Below are 18,552 nucleotides of genomic sequence, written 5' to 3'. Positions count from 1 at the left end.
CCAGATACAAAAACGTTTCCATTTGAGACTGTACGTCTTTATAGTAGCAGGTGCTCTTGCTTTGGCTAGTACTTCCTTGCAATCTGCAGGAATGTTTAGGTGGGCGAGCTCAAAGTATTCAGGCGCCAGGCCGCTAACTTCAGAGATGTCGGGTCCGGATGGTAAATCTGACCGTCCTGGATGGAGAGCAGGTCCGGAGTTGGATGCAACTGAATTGGTTCGCACTCCGATAGGAGAAGGAGCTCGGTGAACCAATATTGGCGAGGCCATCTGGGGGCAATAAGAATCAGCCAACACGGTTCTTTCTTCATCTTCCACAGGACTCTGGGAACTAACGGTATCGGTGGAAAAGCGTAAGCATATATTTGAGACAAGTTGATCGATAACGCATTCCCCTGAGAGTCTTTGTGGGGATGCCAACTTGCAAAGAACCGGCATTTGCTGTTCTTCTTGGTCGCAAAGTGGTCCAGATCTGGATGACCCCACTGCCGAAGTTCCGATCCACCGTCTGTTGATGAAGTTCCCACTCGTGAGTGGGCACTGTTGTCCTGCTGAGAGTGTCTGCAAGAACGTTCTCTGTTCCCGGTACATGAACCGCTAGAAGATTGATTCTGTGTCGTATTGCCCATGCCCATAGCTCCTGGGCTTCCTGAGACAAAAGAGCTGATCCTGTCCCTCCCTGTTTGTTGACATAGTGCATACTTGTTGTATTGTCCGTGGAACCAATACAGTGGCTCCTTGAATGATTGTTCGAAATGATTTCAGGGCAAGGAAGATGGCTCTCAGCTCCAACAGATTGATGTGCCAACGTTTCTGCTGATGGCTCCATTTGCCGCTGATTGTCATTCCCTGAAGATGAGCTCCCCAGCCTTCGAGGGATGCGTCTGTGGTGATCGTAAAGTTTGGTGCGTCCTGAAGGAATGCGCAGCCCTGTTGCAAATTCCTTCTTTGCATCCACCAGAGAAGGGAACCCCGCATGCGAGGGGTGATCTGGATGAGGTCCTCAAATGAACCCGAGACCTGCAGCCATTGTAAGCTGAGTTCTTCTTGAAGAGGCCTCATTCTGAGACGGCAATTCGGTATCAACGGAATGCAAGACGATACCATCCCCAGAAAGGATTTGAACCGTCGGACTGAAACTGACTTTCTTAAAGTAGATTCCGAGCCATGTCCTGTATTCTGACTTGTCTTTCGTCCGACACGAAGGCTTGGAGCAGCTGGGTGTCTAGGGTCGCTCCCAAGAAAGCTTGTCCTCTGGATGGTACCAACTGGGGCTTGCTGACGTTGATGGAAAGGCCCAGAGATTGAAAGAGGGCTAGACACTGCTGTAAATGGTTGTCTGTGTCTGCGTAAGAACTGGCCTTGATAAGGCAGTCGTCCAAATATGGAAATATTTGTATTCCCTCCAGCCGGAGGTGTGCTGCTACCGCAGCCAGGACCTTTGTAAAGACCCTGGGTGCCAAGCGCAGTCCAAAGGGAAGGACCTTGAATTGATAATCCCTGCCAGCCACTCTGAATCGCAGGAACTTTCTGTGTCGAGGTAAGATTGGGATGTGGAAATACGCATCTTGGAGATCCAAGGGGGCCAGGTAGTCTCCAGCCGATAGGAGATGCAGTATTTCCGGTAGCGATAACATTCTGAACGTTAGCTTCTTCAGATATTTATTTAGAGCACGGAGATCCAGAATTGGACACCATTCTCCGGATTTCTTCTTTATTAGAAAAAATCTGGAGTAGAATCCTGTTCCCCTCAGAGTTTGAGGAACCTTCTCGATTGCTCCTTTCTTCAACATCAAATTGATTTAGGTAAACAGCTCCTTTAGATGAGCTGGAGGTGGTCCCTTTGGGGGAACGTTTGGAGGAAACTGCTCGAATTCGAGGGCATGGCCCTTGGCCACAATGTCCAGGACCCACCTGTCCGATATTATCGAAGACCATTTTGAGTAGAATTTTGATATTTGCCCTCCAATTTTTGCATGAGATTGGGACAGAAGCGGTGGCAGGTGATAAGGCTCATTGTCGTTTATCCTTTCCGCGGTAGGCCGGTCTCCTCTTGTTCTGGGAATAATTATTGTTTCGTTGACCAAAGGATTGATAACGCTGTGTTTGGTAGCGTTGATTCCCCTGCCTGTAAGAGGCTGTTGCGTATATCCGCCTCTGTTAAAGAACGATCCACGTCCTCTCGCTCCTCGAAAGGGCGGCTTACGAAATTGCAGGGTACCCAAGGATTTAGCAGTTTCTGTATCCTTTTTGATTGTCTGCAGGACTTCTTCCACTTGCGGACCAAACAGAAACTCTCCGTCATAAGGCATATCCAATACCTTTGTTTGCACTTCTTGACGAAACGAAGTGGAGCGCAGCCAACCTTGCCTACGCAGGACAGCAGCACCTGCCAATTGCCTGAAACCAGTTGAGGCCACATCAACAGCAGAATCAATCATCTCAGCCGAGATCCTTTCACCTTCCTGCAGGATTTTTTGCGCTTCAGACTTAGAAGGTTCTGGAAGTAGGTCTATGTATATCGAGATATCCGACCACATTTGCCGGTCATATCTGCCCAAGATGGCCAATGAGTTAGCAGCTCGGACCGTGGTAGCTGCCATCATTGAAACACACTTGCCAATGGCATCCAGGCGCCTACCGTCTCTATCAGGTGGAGCTGCGATTGGAGGTGAAGGGTTCCTAGATCTCTTTTGTGCAGCTTGAACGATTACTGAATCCAGTTTTGATTGTCCTATAAGGCAAGCAGGGGACTTCTCAGGAGCCTTATACTTTTTATCAATCCTTAGCAGGACCGGAGGAATGGAAGCCGGGTTAGACATGACTTTAATCCTCTCCTTCCAGATGAAATCTATAATAGGTATAGACTTCGCTTGCTTCCTTGGCTGGTCTTTAAAATCATATAGGAAGCCTTCCTGTTCTGTATGCTCCATATGAATGTGGAAGCGTTTCGTGGCCCGCTCCATTAAAAGGTGGAATCCACCCACGTCCACTGGAGGTGAATCTGAAGTAGCCGGTGGTGAAGGAGAAGGCGTTTGAACCTGGTAACCATCCCACTCCGACACCAAGGACCTGTCATCAACTTCTCCTTCTTCTCTTTCTTCTTTGTCCGAAGAACGTTGTTCGTCCGGCTGATTGAATGATGCAGGCGGAGGAGATCTTGGAGGTCTGAGGTCAGGCATAGGCGTCTCTACCACAGGTGTAGGAGGTACAGAGCCTGTTGACTCCGATGGCAGAAAACGCCTGTAATAGCCATCTAGCATGCATTGAAGGTTAGTGAGCAATGCTATTGGCACCTGAGCTGAAGGGACATTTGTCACAGTTGATGTCATTTGCTCAGGCGAATGCTGATCTTCTTGGTCGTCCTCTTGATATTTTATGTTCAATTCGGAAGGACTTGTCGCCCTTCCAAATGTTTCCTCAATGACAGAATCCTCTTCACTGTCCTCAGAATCCAGTAGCTTGTCTGGAACCTCTAGAGGTATTTTTTGCGGTGAAATATGCAGAGGAGATAAAGGTTCCAAGGATGAACCACGTCTCTGAAGTAAAGATGGTTTTGGCGTCGACAGAAAAGCCGTAGACGGCGACCACACTTGCAAAGTGGTACAAGAAGATAGCTGTGGCGTCGACAGGGGTTCCACCAAAGGACTCGTTGACCTGGGTTTGGCGGTAGACGATGATGAGGTCGTCGTCGACGGTACAGTTATCGTCGTTGACAATAATGGCTCCGTCGACGGTGGTGTCTTCGTCGATGATGTTGTCTTCGTCGACCAGGTTGGCTTCGTGGACGATGGTTTCTTTGTCGACGATGGTGTCTTCGTCGAAGGTGTGGTAGTCGTCGACGATCCCGTCGACGGTGGCTTCTTTGTCGATGGAAGAACAAGAGTCGACGGTGTCGTCGAAGGGATCTTCTTTAGTTTAGCCGTCGACGAGGCGCCGGCGATGGCAGAAGATGAAGACTCTGCCGTCGACGAGATAGGTCTAACAGTAACATAGACCATCGTCGGCGATGAAGACGCTGTCGAAATAATCATCTCAGGCTTAGGAGAGGAAAAAGTTACTGTAGACGTAGAGTCGACGGAGATCTTCGTCGACGAAGGAGTCGACGACGGCGTCGTCGACGACAGGGTCTGTTTCTGAGGTAAAGTCTTCTCAGAAGATGTTCGAGGTAACTTCTTTGTGGATTTTCTTGGGGGCGTAGATGAACCAATTTTCTCCTTAACAGGGGGAGTAGCCTTAGATGTGGAAGGCCTCTCAGACACCTTAGCATGTTGTTGCTTCCTCGCAACCTTAGCCCCAGGAGAAGTTAAAACCTCATCAGCAGCTCTCTTCCTAGAGGCTGAAGTAGACCCAGAGGCAATACTGCCTACCTCAGAAGCAGGATAATCCGAATCCTTGAGCTTTTGTGGCCACAAAAGCAGGCGGCCCTCTCTGTCCCCGAGGGTCTTCTGAGGGAAGGTCCTACAAATCTTGCAGTCCTTCACTTGATGTTCACGATACAGACAGTAAATGCACTTCTTGTGGGGATCTTCTTTAAAAAGCCGGAGCTTACCACAAGAGTCACAAGGCCTGAATAGAGATTTCTTGGTAGACATCTTCAAAACACTAGATTCCAGAAGGAAAATAGAGAAGTACTGAGCAGAGCTCAGGGAGACTCCCTTCACACGACGTCCCGTAGAAAATCTGAGAGCCTGAGCCTCTGGGGAGAACCTTCTGGTGGGTGCTGTTGCCTGATTGGCTGCAGTTTGGTCTGTACAAAATGACTAGGACAGTCATGAGTGTGGACGTTTTTTCTCCTGTAGCTTGGGATACTTTACTTCCTGGTTGAGAATTACTGGTTTTTACTATGGTATTATGGCATATTATTGCTTTTTTATGTACCGTGGGACTCCCACTCCGATGACGGGGAATGATTCAGGCATGTGAATCTATGAAAGACACCCCTAATACTGGAGAATCTTAACTCCCCCAGTAAATCTACAAAGTGTATATTTTACCCTCTTCATCTATAAAATGCCTTACACATGCCCCTGTAATTTGTCTATGCGTTTTCTCTAAACCGCTTACATACACCAATGAAGATTCAGTACTCTCCTTTTATTTCTAAAAGGCTTACACTCGCCATCTCTAATAACTGAGGGAAAACCCTGACTCAAACTATAATTCCTAAGTGGGCTTCCACAATCTTTTTGTCATCTCTCCTGCGGATTACTTATCCTGTCTCCCATTGTGTATCTTACTCAATATGTCTGACCCATTTGAGATTACAACATAGGCTTATATCCTTACCCTCTATTCCATCAAAGAGCTTCCTCGCTCAAACTGTACTCTCTCTTGGAAATACCTCCAGGACCAAGAGACCCCTCCCAAGGGGCTTCCTCCTCTTGTGCTGCAACTCATATGATGGCTTCCTCAATTCTCCCTCACCATGCTATCTCTAAACATCTTCTCTCACTCCCTAATCCCTTTCGACAAGCTTACTCATCCTTCCTGTAATTCTTTGACAGAGTGTATTCATCCTGTTTAAATACTATCTGTTCAGTCCTACCTCTGACAAAACAATCCTTCATCTCAACAGACATGCCCTTGTCTGACAATACACACACTTTGTTAAGAATCCGCTCCCTGTTATGAAAGAAAGTACTCCATCAACCATGTGTGCCCATCTCTAATTGTGGTATTACTCCTTTGATAACACCCTCCACCTTCTGCCCGCATATATTACACTTTGACCGCGATGCATGCCATACTCTTAACTTAGCATATCTTCATTTGACCCCTCACACCACTCTGACTGCAAGAGTTTCTTTGAGCATATTATTTCTTCTTTGACCATGTCCTAAGTCCACTGAGCATGCACTCCCTCCTCTGGAAATGTTTTTCATCCTATCTGCATATATTCCCGAGTCTGACAGCACTCACCTGTCTTTGAAGAGGTGTGTCGACAGCACATAGTTCATAGTGGTCTTGAACTCCAGGTAGGGCCTGAAAAACCAGAGGTACAATGAGGGTAAGAACCAGACTTGGCAGTGAATACGCGATCTGACGAAACACATGAAGAGGCATAGAAGCAAAAATTCCAGACATCCTGAAGAAGAGCTAATTAGAAGACAATCAGTTGCACAACCACAACCATGCTCAATCTTTAAAAATAAACAAATTATCAAACTGAAAGCCAGAGCAAAAAGGTTGATGAATAGCCCATAAAGGTAATGTAGACTCCGTAAGAAATCATAGGAAAGTCACAAGACGAGTTACAATGTATACTGTTAGATACTGCCTGAATTTTCAATGTATACTGTTAGTTACTGTTAAATAGTGGGAGAGCAATAAGTGAGTTTCTCTCTGCTGGCCTGCAAGACATCTGATGGAGGCACTAAAGTACTGATGGGGCTCCAGGGGAAGAGAGTAAAAGTGGGGAAGAGAGTAAAAGTGGAGAAACAGGTGGAAGACTAAGAATGATCTAATATGACTAGGTAGAAATAATAGAACAGAAGAATGAATAGCCACTGGTATGGAGGTTGGAGAGATAAAGTAACACAATGACAGAAGAGAAGGAGGAAGAGATGTCCGAGGTAGAGAAGAGGTAGTACACATGAAGGGAGACAAGAGACAAATGATAGACAATACTCCTCATGACTTATTCAGAAGTCAAAGTGAGACAACATGCACAATGTACTCTTCTTAAATTGGAGAACCCCAGGCAGCGTGCCCACATTGGCTGAGAGGAAAGAATAGAGCCTGAGCTTCCTCATTCATAGCAAAGGCTGTACATAAATAAAAAGTTATTGATCAGTGGCACTGGTTATCATTGCTGATACTGTCCATAGATTCACATGTAAATTATTCTGATGAGAGTCAGCGAGGATCACAAAATACTTTAACTGAAAAGTAAAATTTAGTAACATCTCCACATCATTAAGTTTGAAATTTCAACTGTCTCAATGATGTCGACCACACTAAAATGTTCTCCTGGAAGCATTTTAAGAGAACCTTTTGATAGAGGCTTGAAAAGAAAATGCTCGGACCAAAAAATGTTTAAAAAATGACACGTGGGGGCGTGGCTAGCAGCCGACGATGGCGGCAGCTTAGAAGGCGAGCTCCGAGGCTGAAGCGGCCTCCTCGCAAATCCGACTACATATCCGATGACAAAACGCTACCCTGCGGGTAGGAACTGAAACCCGGGACCGGGGGGCACACCCGGCGGCAGCCAGAATGAAATTCCGTCCGAGGGAAGTGAAGTAAATCGCGCAACTTGCACAGGCCACTGAGCGCGCCTGAAGCCGGGAAGCTGACTGTCTCTGAGATCCAGCAGGAAGTACTGCGGACTGGGCATCGGGGAGCCGGAAGCTACCGAGGACGAGGCAGCTCTGAGGGCGAGAGGAGAGCGCCGTCCGTTGGAGAAGTCGGACTGCGGAGGCATGTGAGCCAGTGCCGTCCGGTGTATGCTGTGACCAGACCTGAGTCGGGGGGCGCCCCGGATCGCGCACCTGAGGCAGACAGACCAGCCGGATCTGAGTGCGGACCCGCCATCTTGGATCCAAGCCCGCCGGCGGATCGGAGCGGAGGACGGAGCGGGCAGCATCTGCATGGGTGAGGTGCCCAGATTGTAGCGTGGGGAAAGCGGAGGCCCCCGCTTGGACTGTGGTGCGCGTGACACGGGGATCCGCCGCAAAATCGCTCCGAGCCATTCGCCAATACGGCAAGGGGGGGGCCGGTGGCGGCACGATCCTAAGAAGCCCCGTGACCCGGGCCCTGCACTGTTCACCACCACCATTGCCCCATTGGCCTCGCCGGCCGGAGAGTGGGCGGAATAGATAAACTGGTCTCCGCGGGGAGAGCAGACAGGGAGACATTTGCGGCGGCAGCCATTGGACGCGTTCCTGCGGCGGCCGGGGAGATCCTGGCGGGGGCCGCTCTCTTATCGTGAGCCCAGCCGGCCATCAACAGCGTGGCGGGGTCGCAGAGTGGGCAGTGTCCGGAAAAGAGGGAGACCCCAATCCCCTTACTGTGCACCACCTCTTCCGACCCCTAGGCGGACTATCAACACTGCTGGCCCGAGCCACGCGGCCCTCCATCATGGTGGCCGGTGAGACGGCGTGATCTGACCAACGGCTGGGTCCCCTCGCTTCGATACTCCTTGGTACCCCACGCAACATCGCCGGGATCCCTGCGGTTGGCAACGGACCCCTACACCCGTTGTCCCTGGCTCCTACCCCACGGCGACCCATCGCTGAGACAACGGCTGAAATGACGGGCAAGGGAGTGAAGGGCGGCAACACGCAATCAAGGCTCGAAAAATATGCCTTTGATAGAACGTTATCTTCCCCGGCTGAAGCGAAAACGCAGGCGAACAAGACGTCCGACACGGCGGGGGGGGAAGAAAGCAACCCTGGAGGACGTGATGCGGGCCTTGTCACAGGTCCAGGTGACAGTAGGGTCGATATCAACGGAAATTACACTGCTGCGAGCGGACTTCCACAAAATGTCCGAAAGAGTGAACTCGATGGAGGTGGTCACAAAGTCCTTGGTGGAAGACGTCTCGGAACTGCAAATCAATATGGAGCGGATCTCAAAAGAAAATAGGGAACTGCGCGGAAAGCTGGACGAGCAAGAAGGACGCTCACGACGGAACAACATCCGCATATTAGGGGTTCCTGAATCGGAAGACACTAGAGCCATGGATCTGTACGTGGAGGGCCTGATCCAACAAGAACTTAAACCCAAGGGTCTTTCAGCATTTTTCTCGGTGGAACGAGCTCACCGAGTCCCTGGGGGTCGCCCTAAAACGGGAGCATCTCCGAGACCGATCATTGCCCGACTTTTTAATTTCAGGGATAGGGACGCAATCTTACAAGCGGCAAGAAACTCACCCCCGATTAAAGTTCAAAACTCGACACTGGCATTCTTTCCTGATTACACGGCTGAGGTCGCCCGCAGAAGCAGAACATTCTTTGAGGTTAAGAAGGAACTCCGTACGAGAGAAATCCCCTATGCAATGCTTTTTCCAGCTAAACTGAGAATAGTGGCGGACAATAAGACCTGTTTTTTTGATACCCCGGAATCGGCGCATGACTGGCTGGAGGGATGGAGAACGACGGGCCAGCCTCGCCGCTCCAATAGACAGAACAGACACCGCAATACTGGTACAAGACCGAGTTCCCAAATATCCGATGAGGATGCGGGACAGCACTCCCCAATGAACGAAGCTCCGGACCGTGAAGAACTCGAAGAACAATGACTTCCCGTAATCGTGAGGATGAGCTGCCACTGGTTCGGGCCGGGTGGGCCTGCAAGGACACTGGGCAGAGGTTCTCCGAGGATGTGATGGGGGGCCGCTGACTCCGGAGAGTCCTTCACCCCAGCGAACAAGTACTGTGTTAAGGGTTTGGGGTAGGCACTCTGCTATGTTGGGGGGGCGGGCAGTTCCAAGTCCGTTTAGCAGGGAGGCAGGGAGGGGGGGTGTTGAGGGTTGGGGTTTTTTGTGTTTAGTGGGTAGTTTTGTGGGCCTGGATTGGTTGGGTAGGTACACGTATGCAGCATGGCGAGACTTGGGAATTTTGGTAGATCATGTTCATAAAGGCACGTAGTCACCCTTTACCATACATACTATGGCACATAACACACGAACTGACTTAGGGGGGGTAAATCGTGGGTTGGGACCAGCGCCACCTTTACAACTCTTATCTTGGAATGTGAGGGGACTAGGGGATAAGGTAAAAAGAGGCATAGTTTTACAACACATAAGGAGATTCAACCCGGCCCTGGTCCTACTGCAAGAAACACACTTGACAGGTTCGGCAGTACACGGACTAGACAGGAAAGGCTACCGCATGATTGCACACTCGTAATTCTCCAGGGGGTCCCGAGGTACAGGGATACTGATGCACCGGTCCTCCAGGTACATACTTCAATCCACGAAGATAGACACTCAGGGGCGCTCTACGGCGGCAATTGGACAGTGGGAGGGGAGACCGCTCAATGTGGTCTCGGTATACGTCCCGCCGGCCCTGCACTCGACTGTACTCCCAGAACTAGGGACCTTTTTGTTAGGACTCCCAGATGGAGATCTCCTAGTGGGAGGGGACTTTAACGCGACGGCGCACGATACCCTAGATAGATTCCCGATACGACCCCAGGCTCCCGGTCCGTCCCGGCTGACGGACTTCCTAGAAGCACAGGGTTTGGTAGACCTATGGAGAAGTTTTCATCCAACAGCCCAACAATACACCTATCATTCAGCGGTCCATGCTAGCCTCTCCAGGATCGATTATTTTCTGGCGTTGGGCCATGGACTCTTCACTATAGAGGAGGTGCGGATTGAGCCGAGAGGAATCTCGGACCATTCCCCGTTAACGCTGACTCTCTCCAACCCTGAGCGATCCCACCAACGCATTTACCCGATTTACCTGGGATATCTTAAGGTACCCAAGGTGGCCAAGGCACTCAAAAGTGCGACCAGATGCTACCTTGCGGAGAACGAGGGTTCGGTATCATCCCCTTCGGTCCTATGGGAGGCCTATAAAACGGTTCTCAGGGGGCATGCGATATCAAACATAACTCAGCACAAACGCACCCAGAAAAAAGACCTGCTGCGCGAAGAGGAGGACCTCGCCAGGGCCAATGAAGTACATATGGCGACCCCGAACGGGGACACGCTGCATGCGCTCCAGTTGTGTCAGCGACGTCATACTGACCTTTTACGCTGTAGAGAGGGAGCCAACTTGGCGGCAACGGCGAATAGGGTATACGAGATCGGTGATAAGGCCAGCAAACTATTAGCCTGGCTGGCGAAGAAGCGAGAGGGACAAAGGTCGATCCTATGTTTAAAGGACTCGGAGGGGATAGTGCAAACTCGCCCTGCCCTGATAGTAGACCTACTGGCTGATCATTTTCAAACGGTGTATACTCCTGAAACAGCGGTCACGCAGGAAAGGGCGGAGGCGGCTCTTCTTGGAGTACCCACTCCCACCCTGTCGCAAGACGGAGTGGAGGAACTTGAAGCTGATTTGACGACTGAAGAGTTGCAATCGGCTATTGCAGCGTTACACCCAGGAAAGGCACTAGGCCCCAATGGAATACTGATTGAGTGGTACAAGACCATGTCGGAGACACTGGCTACTCCCCTGCTTCACATGTTCGTAGAATGCTTGGGAAAGGGTCAGCTACCACTGGATCAGCGTATGGCAACTATCGTGGCGATCCCGAAACCTGGCAAGCCACCGGAGGACTGCGGATCCTACCGGCCGATTTCCCTCCTCAATGCTGAGAGTAAAATCTTAGCGAAACTATTAGCAAATAGACTATTACCCCACCTTGCCCAACTAATACACCCAGACCAGTCGGGGTTTATGCCTCATAGGAGTACGGTGCTGAATCTCAGACGTCTGCATGGGGTGCTGGCGAGAGCCCCGTTGTTGAGGGAACCCGCGGCAATCCTCTCGTTGGACGCTAAAATGGCGTTTGACTTGGTGGAATGGCAGTACCTATTTGCAGTCCTACGGCATATGGGATTTGGCCCGAAATTCACCGCGTGGATTGGGCTACTGTACAACGCTCCTGTGGCGCGAGTGACAGCGAATGGCCATGTTTCGAGAGATATTCTGGTGGCAAGGGGAACGAGACAGGGCTGTCCGCTGTCACCTCTGTTGTTCGCCCTGGTGCTGGAGCCGTTGGCCACAATCATTAGAACCACCAGGTTGCTGCGAGGAATAACATGGGAGAATGACTGGGAGGACAAAGTGTCGTTGTACGCCGACGATATGTTAATATACCTGACTGATCCGGAAGAGGGGATTCCTGTGTTGTTGGCAATATGCGAGCGACACGGTGCAGCCTCAGGATATAAAATTAACTGGACAAAGTCGGTACTCTACATGCTGCAAGGGGTTCCGCCGCGCTTGAATGAGAATTGTCCTCTGTTATTAGAGGAAGTCTCCTTCAAATATTTGGGAATCCGCATCACGCGAGAACCCGGGACCTTTCAAGACATGAATCTGAAACCGCTGCTCGATAGACTTAAAACTGATGTCCGGCATTGGAAGTCACTTCCACTGACGTTGTTGGGGCGGGCGGCGCTGTTTAAAATGATGGCGCTGCCCCGTTTCCTATACGTGTTGGAAAACACACCGGAAATGGTCCCACCTTCCTTTTTTAAACAGGTATCAGGACAGCTGTCAGGCCTCTTATGGGGGAACCGACCGGTGAGGGTCGCACAGGCGAAGTTAGTTAGAGACTGGTATAGCGGTGGTATCGCGCTCCCGAACTTAGAGCTCTATTATTGGGCGGCTCATCTTAAGGTGATCAACCAGTGGATGCATGCTTCTCAGACCGACCCGGCGTATCTAGCAGACCGGCGACAGCTGGGTACTACTACCATCTTGGCCCCACTCTACAATAAAGGTCTAACTGTGAAATTGATTGGCCCGACCAAACACACTGTTACTATATGGCACAAAGCACAAAGACGACTACACTGGGAGGGTGTGATCACACGGATGACGCCCCTATGGGACTCCAAAGTCCTGGGGAATCTACGTAAAAGCAAGGGATTTACCCAATGGGACAACATCGGGATCTCCACGGTGGGCGACATGTGGAAAAGTAAATTTTGCCATGTTCTGTGTCCCTACGCCCCATCCATCATATGTTATGTATGCATGACCAATATGCATATGTTATTCCCCATTTCTGATTAATGACGCAATTACAGTTGTGTCCACCTCTAATATGTTAGTTTCCAGTCCTCGTGAATACTACGAATATCAGGCCTATGTAAAATAATGTTGCCACGTTTCTCAGTGTGCACGTTATTCCATTATAAAGTCCCCGTTTCTAGGCCTCAAAAGGGCCCGGACCCTGGATTCAGCTCCTGTCTCCTGAAAGCCTCGCTGAGGAGCGATACAGCCCCCACCTGTATCCTCGACCTTTCACTTACTTCCTGCCTCGCACTGCCCGGTGCAGCCCGGCCCTGCCTCTAAGTCTGCCAAAAGTATGTTATAGTTCCAGCTATCAGTTCAGTCCTCCTCCTTTGCATTCCTAAGCTACTGAACTGCATCAATAGTTTCCGTCGTTGTCTAGCCTTCTCGTCTCCCTGTTGGAGAAATACTGTATTTAATGGTCATTTAGTATTCTTCATCACGCATTTCATGTAGAATAATGCATGGTCCAGTCTTAGAATCAAGTTAGCCTCTCCCCTCATGACTTCTAGTTTATATCAACATGTTCCCTAAACATTAGATACCAGATAGGGTTTAGGTACATGTCGCTCCGACCCTCCAGACTCTAGTCTCTGCTCCTAGCACAGAGTTCGTAGCCCCCAGCTTCTCCTAGTAACACGTCATTGCCAGTTTTCGCGCACCATTAGGTTAGAGGTCCCGGCTCCTTAGGTAGCCCCCTCCTATGTGTCCGCCCATTCATGACATATTCTGTTACGTTTTACTTCACATGTCTAAGTAAACTCCCAGTTACACCTCTTTTTACTGTTATCTCTCGCGACTGCTACACGTCATGCCTTCTGCTCCACCCACTGCTACGCCTACTGCAATGTAATGCTATGTGTTTGCGTTATGTATATAAATGAATGTCTTGTTATTGAATGTTAGCGAGCTCATCCCAGACCAAGCCCCGGCAGCTGCCGGGCCTCTTTTCCCCTGTCATCCTGTTCCTATGCAGGTTGTCCTGATCCTGTCCTTATGCTGTAATAAACCTACAGAAACTCCTACTACCTCGAATCTTGACTCTTATTTATTGAGCTATCTGTTATTCATTCATTCATCCAAAAATAGGGTATTATTTATTTATTTACCACATAATGGCGCCCGAATAGGGACTTGCCCTTTCCCCACGCGTCGGTGAAGCCACGCCGACCCCCTGACCCTCTGCAGTCGTGACGGAACCATACCGTGCACCTGGCAGATATTTCTGCTTCAAGTATCCCTCAGGCCCACGGAGGAGACGGAGGAGGCGGTCCAGCATCCGAACGAGACGGTGGAGGAACGCGGCGAGTCCCGACCAGAGCCCAAGCCGAGAGTCCAAGGTCCGAGGTATCCGGAGGTCCACCCGTAACTGAAGTCCGAAGTCCGAAGTTCGTCGTCGTAGTCCAGTCCCGTCCGAGGCCTTCCGTTCCGTGCTGCCCGGTGAGTACCATTGCTGGGGTAGTGTCTAGACAGGGTCAGTCTAAATTGACTCTGGTCCGTGGGTTGGTGGTACCCAAGCTCACAAACGAAGTGTTCACCTAGGTGGATACGGGTCTTGATGTGTTCCTTTATGGGACCGGTATGTTCCGTACTGTTATAGCAGTGCATCCAGTAACTCTAGTCTGTTCCGTTCTCGAGAATTCTGTTCTGTTTTCAGTATTTTCAGGTAGTATTCTGTTCGAACTGTTATTTATAATGTTGTTTAATGTATTTCCAATGTCGTGGTATGCCTGAATTGTTTCCCCAATTGTTATTGTTTTTCGTGTATTGTATTGTGTTCCGATTCAAGTTTAGAATGCCGCTCTTTTCCAAGTTACGTCAGTTAAAAACTAGAAAGGGTCTGCTGGAAGCAGCAGTTCCTGTTCCGCCTAGGGACAGTCCAGGTCACTTTATGTATCAGAAACATGGCATAAGCGCCATATTGTATCTAGATTTATGGGTAGAGTATACCAAACAGTTAGAAGAAAAGTATAGATGGCCCGTATCGGGTACATGGGATGCCGAATGTATCATGCGAGTAGAAGAAGCATTATGGAAAAAGAAAGCCAGACAGTCACAGAAAGATGCCATCGAGTTATGGCGTAAGGAAGCTCATAAAAGAACGGAAAAGGAAGTCAGAAAGTCAGAGTTAAGTAGAGAATCCCAAGAACGAACCCAAGAAAGAGAATTAATCGAGATAGGTGAACAAGTTAAAGCCGAACAGTCAGACAGACAGAGGCATGCCCTTATTAAGGGTATGTATCCTCTCCTTGCCGAAGGCTCGCCAAAAGCGACCCCAGAGGCACCCAGTAATTTCTCGTATACTAGACCATGATAACGCTCTTGCTTTACACAATGTACGTACAGCCCCGGGGAAGACTGAATTGATCAAACACCATGTCAGGAATGTAGTTGATACATTAGGGAGTTGAGTCGCAATACAGCATTTTTCTGCAATTCCTGTAGGAAAAGTTGGATCGAGTAGGCATATTTGAGAGTCCATGAAAGGGGCCAAATCATCCCAGCCTACATTGGGGCAAAAAAAACGTTTTGTTTTTGAAAGCCTGTACTTCGACACGACTCTCAGGGCTAAATACAGGAAAGCATGAACGCATTTATTATACCAGACTAGAGACAGTACCGTCTCATCCATCCTAAGAAGCAGGTTGGTGGGACAGGACTGTCCACTGCATGGTAGACAGGCATGTACCTCTGTCCTGAGGTAACTAACTGCATGTGATATCTGGTACTCTGACTTTCTTTGTGTCCCAGCTCGGCTAATCCAGTGTGTCGGCTGAAGCGTAGGCATGTCCTTTCACTCTGAGGTCCGGAGTCTGCTTTTGAGACCCTGAAGGAGGCAACAAGTGTGCCCTCTAGCTGACAAATTACTGTCCATGACAAAGGATATCGACATAAAGGGATGGCGGCAGCCTACTGGTCTTACAATTCTAGCACTTAATAGACCTGTTTCTGACTCAGAAGGAGTGTGGCACATAGTGGGCCCACTCGAGTCAAATTCTGCTTTTATGAAAAACCCAGATCCTTGCACTCAGAGTGTCTGTTGGTAGAAGGACTCAGTGTGAATGCAAGTGAGAGATTGCTGAAACCAGTAGGATCCATTTTGGACTGCCTCAGTTTTCCATGGTAAATGATGGAGGTTGTAACGCAGCCTCTCCAGACACTGGAAGTGAGGTGCCTGCTTCCCTGAGCTGAAGGGTGTAACCATAGACACTGAAATATGGCAAGATAGAGACAATGCTGCCTTTTTATATTCGGTGGTAACCTTTTTTTAAAAGTGAATTGCTGATTAGTCCTTTGGTAGCCCACCTGCTTGGGACCATGAAAGCGAGTCAGAAGATTCTACTGTTAGAGTGAGGAAAGCTTCAGTCTGTCCCTGAGAGCTACTGCAGCAAGGCTGATAACAGTCCGGTGCAGAGGATTCACACGTCATTGTGCTCATGTGTTAAGTTCAAAAGCCAGCATCATCACTACCTGCTGTGAAAGCCATCACTTTTAACAACTATGCCTGTACTGAAGGAAAACATGAAATATGAAAAGGAACCACCCCACACCATTGTAAGTGGGATCAACATCCCTCGTCTGTGAAGAGTGCATACAAGTGGGACCCAAACCATTCCACTTGGTTCAGTTTCAAGTTCTTTGAGATCAAGGAAGGGAGCGCCGCAGAGAGAACTCAGAGAACTGCCATGATACAGGGCTGATATCTGTAGCAAAACCAGGGTCCCATAGATGAGGGAGCATCACCGGATGTCTGTGCACATGCCAGAAGAACTGAGTCTGCTTGTAACCACAGTAGCCAAGTCTAGAAGATCGTAAGCCCAGAAAAGCAACTAGAGTCTGCCCAAAAGTCTCTCAGCCTTCCCAAGTGTTTTAATGTTTAAACAACATGAGCAAAGCAACTCAAAAACTGCCTGCTCCATCAACCACCAACAGAGGAGGACAATGAACTTGTGCTTACCCTACATTCTGTGCCCTGAGACTGTGGACTCGCACCACAGACCAATGGAAGGAAGCCAATCTCCGAGAGTGCAGGGAATTGCCGGATCGGATTAGACTCCAACTACGCTGCTGCCTCTGCACCGGTCTATGCATGAAGTGAAGGACATGGGGCCAACTGGCCATGTCCGATGCACTCGAGAGTGCATCTGTCCGGCTGTGGCCTGCACACTAACGCCTCACAAGTAGCTGAAATGTCAGGTAAACCATCATCTGAACTAAACACTGACTATGAGCCTTACTAAAGATTTACGTTGGATACTTGATTTACCAATAAACCTGCTTAATGAGAACAATCTAGTAAAGGAACTATGGACTGACTTACATGTCACAGAAACCGGGGAAGCTATGCTTCTGCAACCATAGTTAACCCGCACTGCGCTTTTATAACTTCCTAATTTATATGTAGATAACCCTGTAACGCCTGTAATATGCACCCTTGTGGGGACTAACATGTCTTGTTTGTAGTGTCTTGTTTTGGTGAGATGAAAGTACATCCATTTTCACTAAAAGAAAATCCCTGAGCAGGTCAATAAAGTATTGTGGTTGTTATTTAGCACTTTAAATTCTGAGTGTATCCCCCCCCTACACCTCCATAGGAAGTCATTATCGGCTCGCCCTCGCTACCCTGAGAGTCAAGTGCAGAAATGGTGTACTTGAGCCAGTTTGTAAAGGCAAAGTAGGACAGCCCCATGACACTACAGAGAAATGACCCCAACCACCACAGTTGTAACCAAGTAACCCCTGCTTCCTCTGTGCCCACTGAATGGAGTCTGACACTAGTGTTTAGGGAAAGATTCAGAATTTTGTGTTTATTCTATTGTGATGACTTCTGTATGCAGTTTCGATCCAAATAGTGAGCTATCTATCATCCATTGAGTAGACGGAAGATTAACTGTTTTCTGCAGATTCCACTGTGATGCGTGAAAGGGACTTCACAAGATGAGGAGTCTGCACTAGAAGTACCCGTTGGAAAATTAAACATGTCCTTCAGAACATAATCATCAAGTTTATGTTTGGGGGGCATTTCGCACCATCTGCTGAGATCACCTGCTCAGTGTATTTGCAGGTCTATTGGGTAGGAACATGCTGTGTTTTTGGTGCCTATTTGTACGGAATATGGACTTGCATAAGACCTATGATTCATTTTTCTTTGCTATTATATATAATACACATGTTGAGGTGTTGCCAGTCGAAAGCTGAAATTATGTCTGCCTGAAAACGTGAAAAAATGATGTCTGTACAAGCACGAAAAACCTTGGATCAATGATATGTAGATACACACTGTTCATTCTTGGGATAGACCTTCCACAAAGAACGTACACGCATGTGCACTCCAGACTTGAAGAATAGCATCTGTAACCACTGTAATGAAGTGTCCTTGTTGATGGAATGGAGCACCTTACAGGAGAATTTCTAACTTAAGCGATCAGGCTTGGAAGACCGATCTTGAAGCAAGCATTGTAGCAGTGTAGCTATCAACAGCACAGCAGGTGCAGAGGCACCAGAGTCCAGAGGCAACATGCTGGTTCAGAATTAGTGTCAGAAGAAAGATATTGTTTACGTGAAAAACCTTGTAAAATCAAAGTCAGATACATCCTCAGAACCATCTTCTTCCATTGGGACACTCTATACAATTCAAAGGGCATTAGCACTTGAAACATCTTCATGCATCTGGCCGATAATATAGCGACTAGAAATTAAGCTCTGAGCTGAAGTGCAGTAACTATTGTTTTGGGTCCTTTTAACTTTAGAAGTGCTGTTTGTGAATAGGAGTGTCTTACTCTTTTGTGGGTGGGTGCACGTCCCTCCCTAAACTTCTCCTTGTTCCTTAATAGTAAGTATGTCCCCTTTTCCA

General features: G+C 48.7%; 1 protein-coding gene across 6 annotated transcripts in view; it reads right to left on the bottom strand.

Moving 5' to 3' along the window:
• TTLL5 (tubulin tyrosine ligase like 5) overlaps positions 1–18,552 on the bottom strand; it is a 1,026,293-nt gene that overhangs the window by 578,700 nt on the left and 429,041 nt on the right. For all 6 annotated transcript variants that reach the window (XM_078659928.1, XM_078659931.1, XM_078659927.1 and 3 more), the window contains one exon: positions 5,923–5,985. In XM_078659928.1, the coding sequence (XP_078516054.1) occupies positions 5,923–5,985 (63 nt within the window). The remainder of the gene's footprint in view (positions 1–5,922; positions 5,986–18,552) is intronic.

The sequence above is a fragment of the Lissotriton helveticus genome, chromosome 9 (genome assembly GCF_964261635.1).
Source record: "Lissotriton helveticus chromosome 9, aLisHel1.1, whole genome shotgun sequence".
NCBI lineage: Eukaryota > Metazoa > Chordata > Amphibia > Caudata > Salamandridae > Lissotriton > Lissotriton helveticus.
This window is presented reverse-complemented; position numbering and strand designations above follow the sequence as displayed.